We start from the raw sequence: 19338 nt of genomic DNA, 5'->3' as shown, positions 1-19338 counted from the left end.
ATAAAAAAAGAAAGTTACAGGCTAATATCACTGATGAACATAGATGCAAAAATCCTCAACAAAACGTAGCAAACTGAATTCAACAGTACATTAAAAGGATCATACACACCAATCACAAGCAATGAAATTGAAACTGTGATAAAAAATATTCCAACAAAAAAAAGTCTAGGAACAGAGAGCTTCACAGGCGAATTCTATCAAATATTTCAAGAAGAGCTAACACCTATCCTTCTCAAACTCTTCCAAAATATAGCAGAGGGAGGAACAGTCCCAAACTCATTCTACAAGGCCACCATCACCCTGATACCAAAACCAGACAAAGATGTCACAAGGAAGGAAAACTACAGGCCAATATCACTGATGAACATAGATGCAAAAATCCTCAACAAAATACTAGCAAACAGAATCCAGCAGCACATTAAAAGGATCATACACCATGATCAAGTGGGGTTTATCCCAGGAATGCAAGGATTGATCAATGTATAAAACTCAATCAATGTGATACAACATATTAACACACTGAAGGATAAAGACCATATGATCATCCCAATAGATGCAGAAAAAGCTTTTGACAAAATTCAACACCGATTTATGATAAAAACTCTCCAGAAAGTAGGCATAGAGGGAACTTACCTCAACATAATAAAGACCATATATGACAAACCCACAGCCAACATCATTCTCAATGGTGAAAAACCGAAACCATTTCCACCAAGATCAGGAACAAGACAAGGTTGCCCACTCTCACCGCTATTAGTCAACATAGTTTTGGAAGTTTTAGCCACGGCAATCAGAGAAGAAAAAGAAATAAAAGGAATCCAAATCGGAAAAGAAGGAGTAAAGCTGTCACTGTTTGCAGATGACATGATACTATACATAGAGAATCCTAAAGATGCTACCAGAAAACTACTAGAGCTAATCAATGAATTTGGTAAAGTAGCAGGATAAAAAATTAATGCACAGAAATCTCTTGTATTCCTATACACTAATGACGAAAAATCTGAAAGAGAAATTAAGGAAACACTCCCATTTACCACTGCAACAAAAAGAATAAAATATCTAGGAATTAACCTACCTAAGGAGACAAAAGACCTGTACAGAAAACTATAAGACACTGATGAAAGAAATTAAAGATGATATAAACAGATGGAGAGATATACCATGTTTTTGGATTGGAAGAATCAACATTGTGAAAATGACTATACTCCCCAAAGCAATCTACAGATTCAATGCAATCCCTATCAAACTACCAATGGCATTTTTCACAGAACTAGAACAAAAATTTTCACAATTTGTATGGAAACACAAAAGACCCCAAACAGCCAAAGCAATCTTGAGAAAGAAAAATGGAGCTGGAGGAAACAGGCTCCCTGACTTCAGACTATACTACAAAGCTAAAGTAATCAAGACAGTATGATACTGGCACAAAAACAGAAATATAGATCAATGAAACAGGATAGAAAGCCCAGAGACAAACCCATGCACATATGGTAACCTTATCTTTGATAAAGGAGGCAAGAATATACAATGGAGAAAAGGCAGCCTCTTCAGTAAGTGGTGTGGGAAAACTGGACAGCTACATGTAAAAGAATGAAATTACAACACTCCGTAACACCATACAGAAAAGTAAACTCAAAATGGATTAAAGACCTAAATGTAAGGCCAGACACTATAAACCTCTTAGAGGAAAACATAGGCAGAACACTCTATGACATAAATCACAACAAGATTCTTTTTTACCCACCTCCTAGAGAAGTGGAAATAAAAAGAAACGTAAACAAATGGGACCTAATGAAACTGAAAAGCTTTTGCACAGCAAAAGAAACCATAAACAAGATGAAAAGACAACCCTCAGAAAGGGGGAAAACATTTGCAAATGAAGCAGCTGACAATGGATTAATCTCCAAAATATACAAGCAGCTCACGCAGCTCCAATATCAAAAAACAAGAACCCAATCCAAAAATGGGCAGAAGACCTAAATAGACATTTCTTCAAAGACATACAGATTGCCAACAAACATATGAAAGGATGCTCAACATCATTAATCATTAGAGAAATGCAAATCAAAACTACAATGAGGTATCACCTCACACCGGTCAGAATGGCCATCATGAAAAAATCTACAACAATAAATGCTGGAGAGTGTGTGGAGAAAAAGGAACCCTCTTGCACTACTGGTGGGAATGTAAACTGATACAGCCACTGTGGAGAACAGTATGGAGGTTCCTTAAGAAACTAAAAGTAGAACTACCACACGACCCAGCAATCCCACTACGGGGCATATACCCTGAGAAAACCATAATTCAAAAAACACATGTACCCCAATGTTCATTGCAGCACTATTTACAATTGCCAGGACATGGAAGCAACCTAAGTGTCCACTGACAGATGAATGGATAAAGAAGATGTGGCCCATATATACAATGGAATATTACTCAGCCATAAAATGAAACAAAAATGAGTTATTTGTAGTGAGGTGGATGGATCTAGAGTCTGTTATACAGAGTGAAGTAAGTCAGAAAGAGAAAAACAAATAGTGTATGCCAACACATATATACATGGAATCTGAAAAACAAAAAAATGATTCTGAAGAACCTAGGGGCAAACATGAAAAAAGACACAGACGTAGAGAATGGAATTGTGAACACGGGGAGGAGGAAGGGTAAGCTGGGAAGAAGTGAAAGAGTGGCACTGACATATATACACTACCAAATGTAAAACACAGCTAGTGGGAAGCAGCTGCATAGCACAGGGAGATCAGCTCAGTGCTTTGTGACCACCTAGAGGGTTAGGATAAGGAGGGTGGGAGGGAGATGCAACAGGGAGGGGATACAGGGATATATGTATATGTATAGCTGATTCATTTTGTTATAGAGCAGAAAGTAACACAACCTTGTAAAGCAATTATACTCCAATAAAGATTAAAAAAAAAAAAGGAAAATGGAGAAAAAAACAGTAAAAAAAAAAAAAAAAAGGATCATACACCATGATCAAGTGAGATTTATCCCAGGGACACAAGTATGGTTCAATCTCTGCAATCAATCAATGTGATATACCACGTTAACACATTAAAGAATAAAAATCATATTATCATCTCAATAGATGTGAAAAAGCTTTTGAAAAAATTCAACATCAATTTATGATAAAAACTCTCAATAAAGTGAGTACAGAGGGAACATACCTGAACATAATAAAGGCCATATATGATAAGTCCAGAGCTAACAACATACTGAATGGTGAAATATTGAGAGCATTTCTCTAAGATCAGGAACAAGAGAAGAATGCCCACTCTGGACACTTTTATTCAACATAGTATTAGAAGTCTTTGCCACAGCAATTAGGCAAGAAAAAGAAATAAAAGTATCCAAATTAGAGAGGAAGAAGTAAAACTGTCCGTGTTTACAGGTGACATGACACTATACATAGAAAATTCTAATGATGCCAGCAAAAAACTACTAGAGCTCATCAATGAATTTGGTAAGGCTGCAGGATACAAAATTAATAAACAGAAATCTGCTGCATTTCTATATGCTAACAATGAACTATTAGAAAGAGAAATTAAGAACATAATTCCATTCACAATCACATCAAAAAGAATAAAATATCCAGAAATAAATTTAACTAAGGAGGTAAAAGAACTTTACTCAGAAAACTATAAGACACTGATGAAATGGACTGTATAAGAAAGCTGGGTTTCAATGCTTTATGATCTGGTCCAAACATCCACTGCAAGAACCTTTTGTCAGCCTCATTCCCCACTTACTTATAAAATATATGAAATGATTCTTTCAGTTTTGATCAAGGAGCACATGTTATAGGTTAATCCCTCTTTATGTACAAGGTGTGGAAAAGGAATTTGTTTTAGAGTCAGCACATTAATTAATTTCCCATAAGGATGTACTTTAGTCTACTCCCAAATCCTGAAGTTGCTGAACCCATGCTTGAATTTCTCTGTGCTCACCTGTTGACTTGGGATTGTTGCTTTTCTCTGCTGGTTCCTTCATCATAAAAATTCTCCCACGAGTTTCTCAAAACTTCTGATCTACTAGTAGTGACCTTTCTATTTTCCTGCAGTACTGGGGATTTATTCTTTCTTCTAAATTAATCTTGTCACAATAATGGGATTTTGAGATGAATGGAAAATTAATGGCTATTATCAGCCTGTCATTTGGATTCAGAAGTTCAGGGTTATCTTAAATAAAAGTTTAAAATTTTTTTACAAGGTCTTCCCTATCTTCTAATGACAGTCACATTGTAAGCAACCTAAAAAATTCAGGAGCATTTTTAGATTAAAAGTATTTGCAGGTCACTTTAAATTTTGTCACCATTGTACCTGTCAATTGCTTGAAGATCATTGGCTGGATTCCATGTAGGATCAAATAATATCACCACATTGGCACCAACAAAATTGAGGCCTAGTCCACCAGCCCTGGAGTAAACAGAAAAGAGCACATTAAAACAGCAAAAATAAATTTTGCTTTCTAACTCAATTATGCCAGGTTTCTATAACCAAATCAATACAATATTACATTAACATTATAAAAGTAAGGTGATTAAAACACAATATGCCACAAGTAAAACAGCTATGGAACAATTTTTTTTGTACCACTCTAGAATATCCCTAAGAAATTTGAGCATTAGAGACCATGTAAGTAGGTTGTGCTGGTTTTTACATTTTTTTGGATACTCAAATACTATTCTCGAAGATTTTCCTAACATAAGTTTTAAAAACTGCTAGTATACTCCAGCTAAATAAATATACACACTTAAAAAAAATGTGCTTCTCCTTATTCCTCCCACTAAGTACAGCTAAAAACCCTGGGCATTATATATAAAATAAAACACAAGATTATGAAAGGTAGAGAGAACACAAATTGGCTAGAGACCACAAAAACCTAAGGAATGACATGGCAGTGAGTTCCCTGGCTTTATTTTTGCCTAATATATCCCAGATTGGGTTCTGGAGAAGCCAGTGAACTGGAAATGCCAGCAGCCAACAGTCACAGACCGAAAAAGCCCCAAGAAAAGCCTTCTTCCTTTAGCCAAAGAACCAGGAAAGATACAGAGTTTTAAGACAGAAAAATGTTAGATAATGAACAGCCTATTCTTTCTTGCAAACACCACAGAAAAAAATCTGTGGCTCCAACCCTAACCTGGTCAGCAAAGGCTAAGTGAGGAGACTAAATTCCACCTTTGACAGTAATGAGGTACCTCTCATTCTCACTCAGGTGGTGTCAGAGAAGACTGATTGAGGAGCCGGAACTTTTCATTTCTGCCCAGCTATAACCAGGCCCCTCTGTAGTGTGGGTGGAAGCCATGGAGAAATAGCAATGAAGTGCCTCAAACTCAGGGTGTCAACAGAGGTCAAGCAAGAGACACGGATTTCCAGCCCATGTGGCTGGCATGGTGTCTGGGTAAAACAGAAGTTTTAAATAAGATACAGAGTTTCATAACATAATACTCAAAATGTCGAGCATACAATAAAAAATTACTAGTCTTACCAAGGTCTAGGAAAATCTCAATTTCTATAAGAAAAGACAATTAACATACGACAACACTGCAAAGAAGCAGATGTTGGAATTATCTGACAAGGATTTTAATGCAGCCACAATAAAAATGCTTCAAAAAATAATTACAAATATGCTTGAAACAATTAAAAATAGAAAGTCTCAGCAAAGAAAGAGAGGATACCAAATGAAAATTTTAGAATTGAAAAATTACTGAATTACAAAACTTGCTGGATGGACTTGATAGTACAGTGGAGATGACAGATGATAGAATCAATAAACATAAGAGCAGTTCAATATTATTGATATTTACCCAATCTGAACAACAGAAAGAAAATATACTGAAAAATAAAACCACATTCTTAGAGGCCTGAGGGACAGTAACAGAAGAGCTAACACTTCTATCATTGTAGTCCTGGGAGAAAAGAGAGAGTGAGACTGAAACAATATTGAAAGAAATATAGCTGAAAACTTCCCAAATTTGGGAAAAGAGATAAACTTACAGAATGCAGAAAGTTGCATGAACTCCCAGAATGATAAACCCAAAGAAACCTATGCTAAAATACAGCATAATTAAACTTCTGCAAACAAAAGACAAAGAAAAACTCTTGAAAGCAGTCAGAGAGAAATGATACACAACTTTTAAGGAAACATCAAATGACAGTGGATTTCTCATTAGAAACCAAGGTGGCGAGGAGGAAGCAGTACATTTTCAAGTGCTCAAAGAACTATCAACCCAGAATTCTATATCCAGCAAGAATATCCTTCAGGAATGAAAGGGGAATCATGACATTCTCAGATTAAGGAAAACTAAGAGAATTTGTCACCAACAGACTTAGAGGAAAGATAAAATAAAACAACTAAAAAGTCAACCAATATCCAGTCCTGTCAAATTTACCTCAAAAATGTTTTTTTCATGAGTCCTTTCTCCATTCCTATTTTCACTTGCCCTAGGTCAAGCTTTTATGTCACACCTGTATGTATTACTTCAGTGGCTTCCTGTCTTCCCTTACCTCAGACCTTAAATCCATCCCCACATTACATAAAATAATTCTAAGCACAGAATATAGAAAACTAAGTATGCCATTCCTGTTTAAAACCCCTCAATTCTTTGGAAAGCCAAAGCTTTATCTTCATTTAACTGACCTGTGGTTAAAAGATACAATGAAAAGAAACCACGAAAGATATATGTATATTTTGACAGTTTTTAAAATATGATATTGCTTAATGGATTTGATAGATTCATTTTTCTATCAGTCAAAACATGTCAGAATACAAATAATTCATTTTGGAATGAAGTTTATTTCTAAAGATATCTTTTCTAAATGTATCTTTTAGCAAAACTGAATATATAAAATGCTTGTCTACTGAGTTAAAGATTTCAGCTGCCTGCATAGCATATGAGATTTTACCTAAAAATAACTGTTATCTTCTCATGTTTTGAATTTTCTGGGTCTAAACACCATACACTTAATAATTATTTTATTATATAATAATGATAAAATTTTGTATTTTTTAAAGGGAAGGTAAAATTAAAATCCAATAATAAAATCATTTTCTTCGTTTTTCTAATCTCAACCTTCAAAGCCTTTACTGAGGCTTTCTCTTGCTGATTTTCCCTTTTCAGATGCTTAGACCATCATGTAACTCACACTTAGATAATGCTTTACACTAGATACTAACCATCCAGGGAGGGAAAATGTTAATAATCTTCTCTTATACAGTTTTTATCAAAATAGAAAAAAAATAACATTTATTGAGCATCTACTATATACCAGGAATGGTGCAAGATATTTTCATATATTCTATTCTTTCATCCTCAACACAGCTCTATGAGCTAACTATTATTCTCATTTCACAGATGAGAAAATTAAGAATCTGAAATACCGATTAACTTGCTCAAGGTCTCTGAGGTGGCCAGTGTCTGGATTCAAACCCAAGTATCCTGACTTGTTCAATATTCAATAGAAATTGAATTTTCTCCTTTGGAAAATTATTTATTAGAGGCAACAGCATAAAGATGTCACAGAGACTTAAACTCAAAGAAAGAAGTTAGGTGGGATAAAGAGGAAGTTTGGGAAAGGATTTAAAAAATGGGTAAATTACGGAAGTGGGTGGGATTTAGATACCCAACAAGTAGAAGAGAAGTTAGAAGTTTATCTGCCTACTATGGTGATGGGGAAAATTCTGAAGAAACAAGGTTCATAAGATTATATAATTAGACTAGTTATGTGAAAAATCAACCAGTTATATCAAAATAAAATTGGAAATCAAGAAATATTTTCTAACACTTAACACCAAAAGTAAGTCTAGTCAACTGTTCAGTTAGCTTCTTGTCAGTAAGATATGCATGAATTTATTTCAGATGCCCTAAATGAGTCACAGGAAGGTCACCACTTGAGGTAACAATCTTCAAAGATATTCTGAAGTTACAACTTAAGACTGTCCGAGTTAAAGCAGAGGCAATGTTTCTTTTAAAGAAAAAAATAATCTCTAAACTCTATCTCTAGAGATGAGGTGATTCGCTATTTGACGATAATACAACTCAGAATCATAAACTTTCAAACGTATCACTCCTCTCATATGGATAACAGCAAAGGCTTACTCCTTAAGCAATAAAATATTTAGACTATAGCCCTGTTCAAGCTGAAGAATGGTATTAAGATAGATTGCTAATAAACATGCAGGCTATTCATTCCTTAGGTCTTCCACATTCTATTTTGTGTCAATAAATAGGTAAAAAAATATATTTTAACCATATCTTAATATTCCACAAAAAAATTCTGTCAATGAATTAAATTTTACTGTTATGTATTAACTATTATAAAAGGTCGAATGTAGTCACTTGAACAAATACTTCTGAGAAACCTAAATATAAGAGATACCATGTTCGTAGATAGGAAGGTTCGATAGCATTAAAATGTCACTTTTCTCCAAAGTCATTTATAAATTCAGTGATTACAATAAAAATCCCAACCCAAGGAAAAATGCCAGATAACCCTTCCTTAATTAATTGAATGAGATGATTATGGAAAGCAAAGCTTTAAGGTGTTGACATTTCAGAATAAAGATAATTCAGAGAACAAGGCCTTAAAAAAAAAAAGACAAAATCAGTTATTTAAAATAAAATAATAACATCAGAAAATGACATTTTTCAGAATATAGAGCAAAAAAGATAAAAATATGAAGTAAGAGTCCAAGTTCAGAGGTTTAATGAATCATTGTAGGGAATTCCCTGGCGGTTCAGTGGTAAGGACTCCGAGCTTTCACAGCAAAGGGCCTGGGTTCAATCCCTAGTCGGGGAACTAAGATCCCACGAGCTGCATAGTGCGGCCGGAAAAAAAAAAAAGAATCATTGTAGGAGCCCTAAAATCAGATAACCTAGTGTCTGAGAGAAATACCAAAGGAAATGGAAGAGAAGCCATCGTCAAAGAAATAATCAAAGAGAATTTTCCAGAGTTGAAAAATACAAGCCCTCGGATTATGCCCCGCAAAATAAATGAACTAAAACCCCAGACCAAGACTCAAATATCACTGTGAAATTTCAGAATACAACAGATGAAGAGAAACTCTTGTGAGTTCACAAAGAGGAAGGAGAATCAGATTGGCAATAGACAAAAATTCAACAACACTAAATACCAGAAAACAATGTTGTAATACCACAAAAGATCTGAGAGGAAATTATTTTCAATCTAGAATTCTACAGTTGGCCAAAGTAGCAAGTGACAGAGCACATAAAAGACATTTGCTGATATTCAAAGAAACATAAAATTTACTTTCTATATATTCTGGCGTACAAAGTTATTTGTTAAAATAGCTGACAGACGAGGGCTTCCCTGGTGGCACAGTGGTTGAGAGTCCGCCTGCCGATGCAGGGGACACAGGTTCATGCCCCGGTCCGGGAAGATCCCACATGCCGCAGAGTGGCTGGGCCCGTGAGCCATGGCCGCTGAGCCTGCGCGTCCAGAGCCTGTGCTCCGCAAATGGAGAGGCCACAACAGTGAAAGGCCTGCGTACTGAAAAAAAAAAAAAAAAAAAAAAAAAAAAAAAAAAAAAGCTGACAGATGATGTGACAAAAGTAGAAGAAAGGGTGGATGTGTGCTAATGCTAATACTACACATTACAAGTACTTAAAAGATACTGTAGAAAGTTGCTGGACTAAAAATCAAAGATTGAAGTATATTATTTCAGGTTAAAAAAGTAATTTATAGACAAATAATAAAAATAAAAATAGTAGTGTGTGGAAAATGGGGAGGGAGGAGTGTAAGTAAACTAAATCCTCCTCTAACATAACAAAGAGTCCAAGCTGTTTAAAGCTGATAAACTAAAAGATAATGAAGAATTAGGATTCTGGCAAAAATGATGGGCTGAGCCAGTGTGAAACTCTTTTGTTTCAACACCTAGAAATTAAATATAAATTTTTGCAAAACAAGGAAAACAAAACAAAAACTGAGCATATGTCTTTTGAAAAACATAGCTAAAGAATGGATTTATTATGTCTTGTAAGGTTCTTTATGTAACAAATGTAAGGACTTTGGTAACAAATCACTCTTTGAATTCAGTCATAGGGAAACAGGAATCCAAAACTTCTCTTGTCCTGCTTGGGATGCCTAACAAAGAAGTCAAAGTAAAATCACAGTAATGGAGAACTCCTACAACCAGTCTCCAAAGGATTTCCACAGAGGAAAGAAGCCCCACTGAAGATAAGCTCAAAATAAAAAATTACAAAATGTGTGAAGAAACCATCTACCATAAGCAAAAGCCAGAGGGAAGAACAAATAGAAGGATTAGCACCCCCCAAGCACAGGAGTTAATAGAGCAAAAATGCCATTCAAAAAGATATTTTTAAAAATGACTAAAATTACTAAAGAAATAAAAAAGCTAGAAACCATAAAAAATGAAATATATGTAAAACTGATCAGCTAGATTTGAAACATATAAATAAGACTTTTTAAAAAATTGAATATATTCCTATGCTCTACATTGCATCGCCATGACTTCTTTATTTTGTACCTTTCAAACTCCTTCACCTATCTCACCCCTTCCCCCCTGGCAACCACTAGCTTGTTCTCTGTATCTATGAGTCTGTTTCTGTTTTGCTATGTTTGTTCTTTTGTTTTGTCTTTTAGATACCACGTATAAGTGAAATCATATGGTACTAGTCTTTCTCCATCTTATTTCACTTAGATTATACCTCTAGGTCCATCCATGTTGTCACAAATGGCAAGATTTCATTCTTTTTATGGCTAAGTAATATTCCATTGTATATATATGTGTGTGTGTGTGTGTGTGTGTGTGTGTGTGTGTGTGTGTAATCTTTATCCACTTCATTTATCAATGGACACTTAGGTTGCTTCCATATCTTAGCTATTCTAAATACTGCTGTAATGAACATTGAGATACATATATCTATTCAAATTAGTGTTTTGCATTTTCTTCAGATAAATGTCCAGAAGTGGAATTGCTAGATTGTGTGACAGTTCTATTTTTAATTTTCTGAGGAACCTCCATACTGGTTTCCATAGTAACTGTATCAGTTTACATTCCCACCAACAGTGCACAATGGTTCCCTTCTCCCCACATCCTCACCAACACTTGTTATTTCTTGTCTTTTTGATAACAGACATGAGGTGATAACCTCTTTTTGATTTGATCTACATTTCCCTGAAGATTAGTGATGTTAAGCACCTTTTCATGTGCCTGCTGGACATCTGTATGTCTTCTTTGAAAATGTCTATTCAGGTCCTCTGCTGATTTCTTAATTGGATTGTTTTTTTTGATATTGAGTTTTACGAGTTCCTTATATATTTAGAATATTAACCCCTTATTGAACATATCATTTACAGTTATCTTCTCCTATTCAGTAGGTTGCCTTTTCATTTCATTGATGGTTTCCTTCACTGTGCCAAAGCTCTTTAGTTTGATGTAGTCACATTTGTTTATTCTTGCTCTTGTTGTCCTTGCCCAGACAGATCCAAAAAATATTACTAAGATCGATGTCCAATAGTGTACTACTTATATTTTCTTCCAGGACTTTCATGGTTTCAGGTCTAACATTAAAAGTTTAATCCACTTTGAGCTTATTTTTGCATGTGGGGTTAGAAAACGGTCTACTTTCATTCTTTTTCATGTATCTGTCCAATTTTCTCAATATCATTTTTGAAGAGACTGTCTGTTCCCCACTGTATATTCTTGGCTCCTTTGTCATAGATTAATTGACCATGTAAGTGTGGGTTTATTTCTGCGCTCTCTACTCTGTTCCATTGATCCATGTGTCTGGTTTTGTACCAGTACCATGTTGTTTGATTATTATAGCTTTGTGTACCAGACATTTGATTCTGAAATCAGGAAGCATAACACCTCTAGTTTCGTTCTTCTTTCTCAAGCTGCTTTGGCTATTTGGGATCTTTTGTGGTTCCATACAAATTTTAGGACTATCTGTTCTGTGAAAAATGTCATGGGTATTTTGATAGGGATTGTATTGAATATGAAGATTGCTTTGGGTTATATGGACATTTTAACAATGTTAATTCTTCCAATCCATTAACATGGTATATCTTTACATTTATTTGTGTTGTCTTCAATTTCTTTCATATTTGTGTTATAGTTTTCAGTGTACATATCTTTTACCTCCTTAGTTAAAATTATTCCTAGTTATTATGTTCTTTTTGACACAACTGTAAATAAAATTGTTTCCTTAATTTCTCTGATAGTTTGTTATTTGGTATAGTAATGCAACAAATTTCTGTATGTTAATTTTGTGTCCTGCAACTTTACTGAATTTATTTATTAGTTCTAATAGTTTTTTGGTAGTGTCTTTAGGGTTTTCTATATGTAGAATCATGACATCTGCAAATACTGACAATTTCGCTTCTTCTGTTCCAATTTGTATGCCTTTTAATCTTTCTTATCTGATTACTGAGGCTAGGAATCACTGTACCATGTTAAATAGAATTGGTGAGAACTGGGCACCCTCCTTTTGTTCCTGACCTTATAGGAAAAGTTTTCAGCTTTTTACCATTGAGTATATTATTAGCTGTGGGTTTTTCATATATGGCCTTTATTATGTTGATGTATGTTCCCTGTATACCCACTTTGCTGAGAGTTTTTATGGTAAATGGATGTTGAATTTTGTCAAACTCTTTTTCTTCATTTATTGAGATGACCATATGATTTTTATTCTTCAATGTGTTAATGTGGTATATCACATTGATTGATTTGCAGATATTACTTTACTTTTTTTTTTGACCACGCCGTGCAGCTTGTGGGACCTTAGTTCCCTGACCAGGGATTGAACGCAGACCATGACAATGAAAGTGCCAAGTCTTAACCACTGGACTGCCAGAGAGTTCCCAAAATAATTTTTATTTTGACTTAGTTTTCCATTTTTTGTATTTTATATGTTTATTTTAAAAGTCCCCTGAGATTACTTTCTAAAATATACAAACAGCTTATACAGCTCAATATCAAAAAACAACCCAATCAAAAAATGGGCAGAAGATCTATACAGACATTTCTCCAAAGAGGACATACAGATGGCCAACAGTCACATGAAAAAATGCTCAACATCACTAATTACTAGAGAAATGCAAATCGAAACTACAATGAAGTATCACCTCACTCCAGTTAGAATGGCCATCATCAAAAAGTCTACAAATAATAAATGCTGGAGAGGGCATGGAAAAAAGGAAACCCTCCTACACCGTTGGTGGGAATGTAAATTGGTACAGCCACTATGGAAAACAGTATGGAGGTTTCTTAAGAAACTAAAATAGAGCTACCATATGATCCTGCAATCTCACTCCTGGGCATATATCCAGAGAAAACTATAATTTGAAAAGATACATGCACCCCAGTGTTAACTGCAGCACTATTTACAATAACCAAGAAATGGAAGCAGCTTAACTGTCCATCAACAGATGAATGGATAAAGATGTGGTATATATATATATATAATATACACACACAATGGAATATTACTCAGCGATAAAAAAGAATGAAATACTGCCATTTGCAGCAACATGGATGGACCTTGACATTATCATACTAAGTGAAGTAAGCCAGACAGAGAAAGATAAATATCATATGATATCACTTACATGTGGAATCTAAAAAAAAAAAAAAAAAGATACAAATGAACTTTCCAAAATAGAAAGAGACTCACAGAGAAAGGGAGGGGAGGGATATATTAAGACGATGGACGATGGGATTAACAGATATACACTACTAGAGATAAGACACATAACCAACAGGGATCTACTCTATAGCAAAGGGAACTATATTCAGTATTTTGTAATAACCTGTAAGGGAAAAGAATCTGAAAAAGAATATATATATATATATATATATACACACACACACACATATGTATATATATAACTGAATCATTGTGCTGTACACTTGAAACTAATACAAATGACACTGTAAGTCAACTATACTTCAATTTAAAATAAATAAATAAATAAATAAATAAAAGTCCTTTGAAATTCTTTTTGAAAGATAGTGGAAGCACATCTATAAAATACTTATTACATTAGATGTTGAAAGTTACAGATTTGTTACCCCCCAAAAGGGATTAATCTTAGGTGTTTATATCAAATCTTTCTCTAAAGTGAGTGTATTTCTTAAAAAGTTTATTGAGAGATTCATAAATAGGTGTTAGAACTGATTTAACTTTTATAAAGCCTATAAATGTTGAGCTGCTCTGCTTGAGACCAGGTAGAGACAGAGGAGGGAAACTCCTGGCCCACTAAGCACTGTGGGTTCTCAAGAGTTCCTTGATCACAGTTCGAAAACCACTGCTACCTATCATTCTCAGCTATTTGATTAATAACTTGATTATGCAATTAAGTCTGATTGCTCTAACCACAAAACATGAGTCAAAACAGTACAGAAAATTTCTGAGGAAACATCCATTTTTTGGATTTAAAAAAAATAAAGCCAGGGCTTCCCTGGTGGCACAGTGGTTGAGAGTCCGCCTGCATTGGCAGGGGACGCGGGTTCGTGCCCCGGTCCAGGAGGATCCCACATGCCGCAGAGCGGCTAGGCTCGTAAGCCATGGCCGCTAAGCCTGTGCATCCGGAGCCTGTGCTCTGCAACGGGAGACGCCACAACAGTGAGAGGCCCGCATACCGCAAAAAATAAAAATAAAAAAAAAATAAAGCCAGACATATAAAGAGAATTCAGTGATAAGGGAACTGAGAGAAAAGTTTAGATAAAACTCAAGATATTGTTATTTCAGTCAAAATTAACAGCATTTTTGTTGCTTCTTCTTAAAGCTAAATGAAACAAAGCAATACAAGCATAACCACTGAAAATCCAGTAATAGTTTAAAGATTACCTTAAATCTTAAAAGCAATTAGATAAAAATCAAGTTATCAAATTTTATTTTCTTACATTGTGGAGACAAGGCAAATGTTAACATCTTGTGTACTGTTGAACTCTTTCACAATCTTGATTCTTTCCTCTGATTTTGTATTTCCATCAAGTCGTCGGTAATCAAGCCCAGATGCCATACAGTATTGCTGCAGCACATCAAGCAACTAAAGGAAAGATACAGAGACGTGCAAAGACAAATTCATGGTTTAATAAGTTTCATACCATTATAGAGATGAGCTTTACTAAGTATTAATATTGCTGGTCACAATTTCTTATAATTACAAGAGCAACAAATATTTTTCTAATTTCTGACTCACATATATCTTCCCATTATACTGAAACTGACTTTAGTGTTCAGCAACCTTTGTTTTAAAAAAAGAAAAAATCAATCTTTCAGGGGAAAAAAATCAATTTTTAATTTTTTAAACTAAAACGGAATAAAAAGAAAAGTATTGGCTAACTCATTTATGTAAATATATTACATTATTTTTGCTATTTTCCACATTCTAAAATTTCTTAAATGTCTTAAAGAACACTTTAATTATTAACAAAAACATCAACAGAGAATTAGAAATCTATCTTTGAGTTTGCTATTTGACAGTAAGCAACTCTGATATAATTGAAATTTTAGTATCTCTTAAAATTTCTTACCTCATTACCATTTCCTACAGAAGATACATAAGATAGTAAATGTGGCTGGATGCTGTTTTATCTCTTAGACTTTATGCCTCAGGAATTAGGGTTGAGCCAATCAAGAATATGCTTCAGACAAAACTCACCTTGGTGGAAAAGGAGAAAAGAAGAACTTTATCTTTGTTTTGCCTACAATGGTTTAAAAGCTGCTGAAGGACCTGGAAGGGAACCAGAGAACATCAGTGAACCAGTTTCAACAAAAAGTATACTATATACATATAAACATCACTTGAAATTTTCTTAAAAATTACTTTCATACAATATAATTTCAGTTATCTTTTATAATTCCCTTCATATTTTCCAAGTTAGAGAAATAAAGTATTAGATATTACATGAAATTCATCATCATATTGTTAATAATGAGGTAAAGTTCTCAAAGACTTTTATTTCATCTCATCTGGTTTTAATAAAAAGGAAGCATTTTAGATTATGGGATGCATTTAAATGGATTAATTTAATTTCCAAAATACACTTTATTTATACCTACAATATGTTCAGAAACTAAATTACAGAGCAGCATTCCTTTTAGGAAGTATTTAAGTTTTCTCTAGATAGATATAATAAAATGTGTTTAATTTCACCTAGGTTCTAAAAGTTCTGATATTTATTTTCTCAGAATAATCAGTCAGATATACACCTCTTCTCATTTTCTCCCGTTTCTCTATTTACAGTAAGCCCTGAATTCCAGATTTGATTTTGACCTCAAAATGCCAATAATTTGCCCCCATATGCAGCGCTTTTAGGAAGGAAACAAATAATCCAAAACCTGTGTATGAGAGTAGTACTGTTATTTTTAAAAAGGCATTTCCACTCTGGCAATGACAGCTCCAGAACACTGTGGAAAAGCAAACCACAAAGGAAAGAAAAGGAATTTTCTGTACTAAGTATAAGGTTTTACTGAACTATACAATAAACAACTAATTTTATTTATTAAATGATAAACATTTAAACTTTTAAATAAAAAAATTTATACTCAACATAAAATTCTTAATAGTTGAGCAAGAAAAGACATTGTGCTAACTCTGACCTCTACGCAACAATCTCTCAAAAAAAAAAAAGCTGTGGAGTTGAAAAAAAAAAAAAAAAAGCTACTCAGACAACCAAGCAAATGGTAAATTAAAATGTCACAGATCAGGTAAACATTGATACTTGGAGAACATATAAAGTAAATTTTAATTGTATTAGCTTTATTTTTTAATAAAATAACTGAATAAAGCATGTGCATTTGAATTTCACATAATTCATTAACATTTTAAAATTAATATATTTTATATTTTAGAGCAATTTTAGATTTACAGAAGAACTGAGTATACAGAGAACTCCCACAGATTCCCTCCCTCCCTTCCCCCACTTCAGCCTCTTCCCTGAACAGTTTCCCTTATTATTAACATATTGCATTAGGATGATATATTTGGCTGATGAATAAATACTGATAAATTATTATTAATTAAAGTTCATAGTTTACATTAGGGTTCACTTGTGTTGTACAGTTCTATGGGTCCTAACAAATATATAGTGACATGCATCCATGACTACATTATTATACAGAATAGTTTCACTGTCCTAAAAATTCCCTATTCTCCATCTATTCTTCCCTCCCTGTAAATCCCTTGCAACCACTGATTTGTTTCTCTATAGTTTTGCCTTTTCCAGAATGTCATATAGTTGGAATCATACAGTATGTATGACTGGCTCTTTCACTTAGCAATATGCATTCAACGTGCCTCTGTGTCTTTTTGTCGCTTGATATCCTGTTTCTTTCTATTGTTGAATAATTTTCCATTGCCTGGAGGTACCACAGTTTGTCTATCCATCCACCTATTGAAGGACATCTTGGTTGCTTCTAAGTTTGGGCAATTACAAACGAAGTTGCCATAACCATCTGTGTACAGGCTCTTATGCAGACATAAGTTTTAAACTAATTTGGGTAAATACCAAGGAGCATGATTAGTGGATCGTGTGGTAAGAATATGCTTAGCTTTGTAAGAAACTGCCAAACTGTCTTCCAAAGTGGCTGTACCACTCTGCATTCTCACCAGCAATAAGAGTTCCTATTGCGTGTTGTCAGTGTTTTGAATTTAGCCATAGGTGTCTAGTGATATCTCGTTTTAATTCGTAATTCCCTAATGACATGTGATGTTGGGAATTTTTTCATATGCTTATTTGTCATCTGTATATCTTCTCTGGTGAAATATCTGTTCAGATCTTTTCTGTATTTTAAATTGTATTGTTTATTTTCTTATTGTTGAGTTTTAAGAGTTCCTTGTATATTTTAGATACCAGTCCCTTATTGTTTTGCAAATAAATTCCTACCAGTTTGTGGCTTGTCTTATCATTCTCTTACAGACATTAACATTTTAAGACAAGGATATGATGCACAGAAATCCACTCTGATTGTTTGAGGGTATCATACCTATTACAATTTCAGGTATTCTTGAACATTTTATAGTAAAAGCAAAAAACAGTAATAAGGAAAGTGAATGTTTTTGAACTGAAGGTCTTTATTAGGCTAGTTATAAAACAAAAAACCCCCCAAAAAAACCTTACTAGTTAAATGAATAACTATAAGCTAAAAATTTCAGAAATAACAGTGTGGTCACTATAGTTGGAGTCTTAATAATACAGACCCAATGTTTTGTCACTCAGTTGTCCTCCACAGAACAAGACAATCCACCTGTAAGGGAATCCTAAATTTGAGGATGTTCACAGCTAATGAATCTTAGATCTAATTTTTCTCAAATTAGTCAGGCCTAGAGATGAACATGACCCTTGTATGATTCCAACAGCACTAAATTGGGTTTCCTAGTCTTGTTTCCACCCTCCACAATAAGACTCTGTGGCATTTCCCAAGGGAATTAAAGGGAAAATGAGGCTTCTCATCAGGGGAATGAGTGTAACTTTGTGCCCATCCCCTTGAATAGTAGTTGAGGTCAAAAACGACCTTGGCACTTAAGAGAAAGAGCTGGAGTTCATAAGTATAGCTTTGAGGCTATGATGGGTACAGTAGGTATTATGTCCACAAATAAACTGCAGTTGCCAGCTAACCTATAATAAAAGAAGCAGATCTAGGATCGTTTATCACCTGAATTCAAGAAGTACATGCAATTTGGAGTTCTTAACCCCACAGGAAATAATTCCATTATAAGCCTGTAAGTTTTGTATTACTAGATCATGAGATGATGTTGCTAATCAAATGATGAAACACAGTCTTGAAAACATATCCCTAGCTTACTACCATCAGTCTCTGTTTTATTGGTGTTCTCCCACAAAACAAGTAAAGTGCAGGCTTCCTTCTCATATAGACACACACCCAGCCTCTGGAAATAATTCCCTTCTAAAAATCATAATAAAAATAAATGTAATAATTATCTTAATCAAACACTGTTATTCCTAAATAAGTAACTCTAACAGTATGTTTTAAATCATATAGTTAATGGATATATAAGAATATAAAGTACAGAGTAATAAAATTCCATTTAATTTCAAGAGTGGTAAATTTTTAGTGAAGAATCACAATGAATAAAATTTAAATAAATAGCCATGAATAATGAAGTTTTCAGAGAAGGCCATGATTTCTGGAAATATTCTATTGGCTTAAATTATAGGATTATAAGTGCTCAGTTCTAAACTAACTGGGCTTTTTACATTTCTCAATTTAAAAATAATTAAATAAAAGTCAATATGGATGACAAAAATATTATTGTTAGGAAATATTGTTAGATTTGAATTATTTGCTGTGATAATAAATCATAGGATGTT

The 19338-nt window shown here is 34.0% G+C and overlaps 1 protein-coding gene across 2 annotated transcripts in view; it reads right to left on the bottom strand.

Annotated features, from left to right (window-relative positions):
- The window catches only part of ERCC6L2 (ERCC excision repair 6 like 2), a 139965-nt gene that overhangs the window by 58310 nt on the left and 62317 nt on the right, over positions 1-19338 (bottom strand). For both annotated transcript variants that reach the window (XM_082657395.1, XM_082657396.1), the window contains exons 10-12: positions 15666-15737; positions 14905-15050; positions 4335-4430 (exon numbers count right to left, since the gene is read on the bottom strand). In XM_082657395.1, coding sequence (XP_082513521.1) covers positions 4335-4430; positions 14905-15050; positions 15666-15737 — 314 coding nt within the window. The remainder of the gene's footprint in view (positions 1-4334; positions 4431-14904; positions 15051-15665; positions 15738-19338) is intronic.

This window comes from Grampus griseus, assembly GCF_964374135.1.
Source record: "Grampus griseus genome assembly, chromosome: 6".
In the NCBI taxonomy this organism is placed as follows: Eukaryota; Metazoa; Chordata; class Mammalia; order Artiodactyla; family Delphinidae; genus Grampus; species Grampus griseus.
This window is presented reverse-complemented; position numbering and strand designations above follow the sequence as displayed.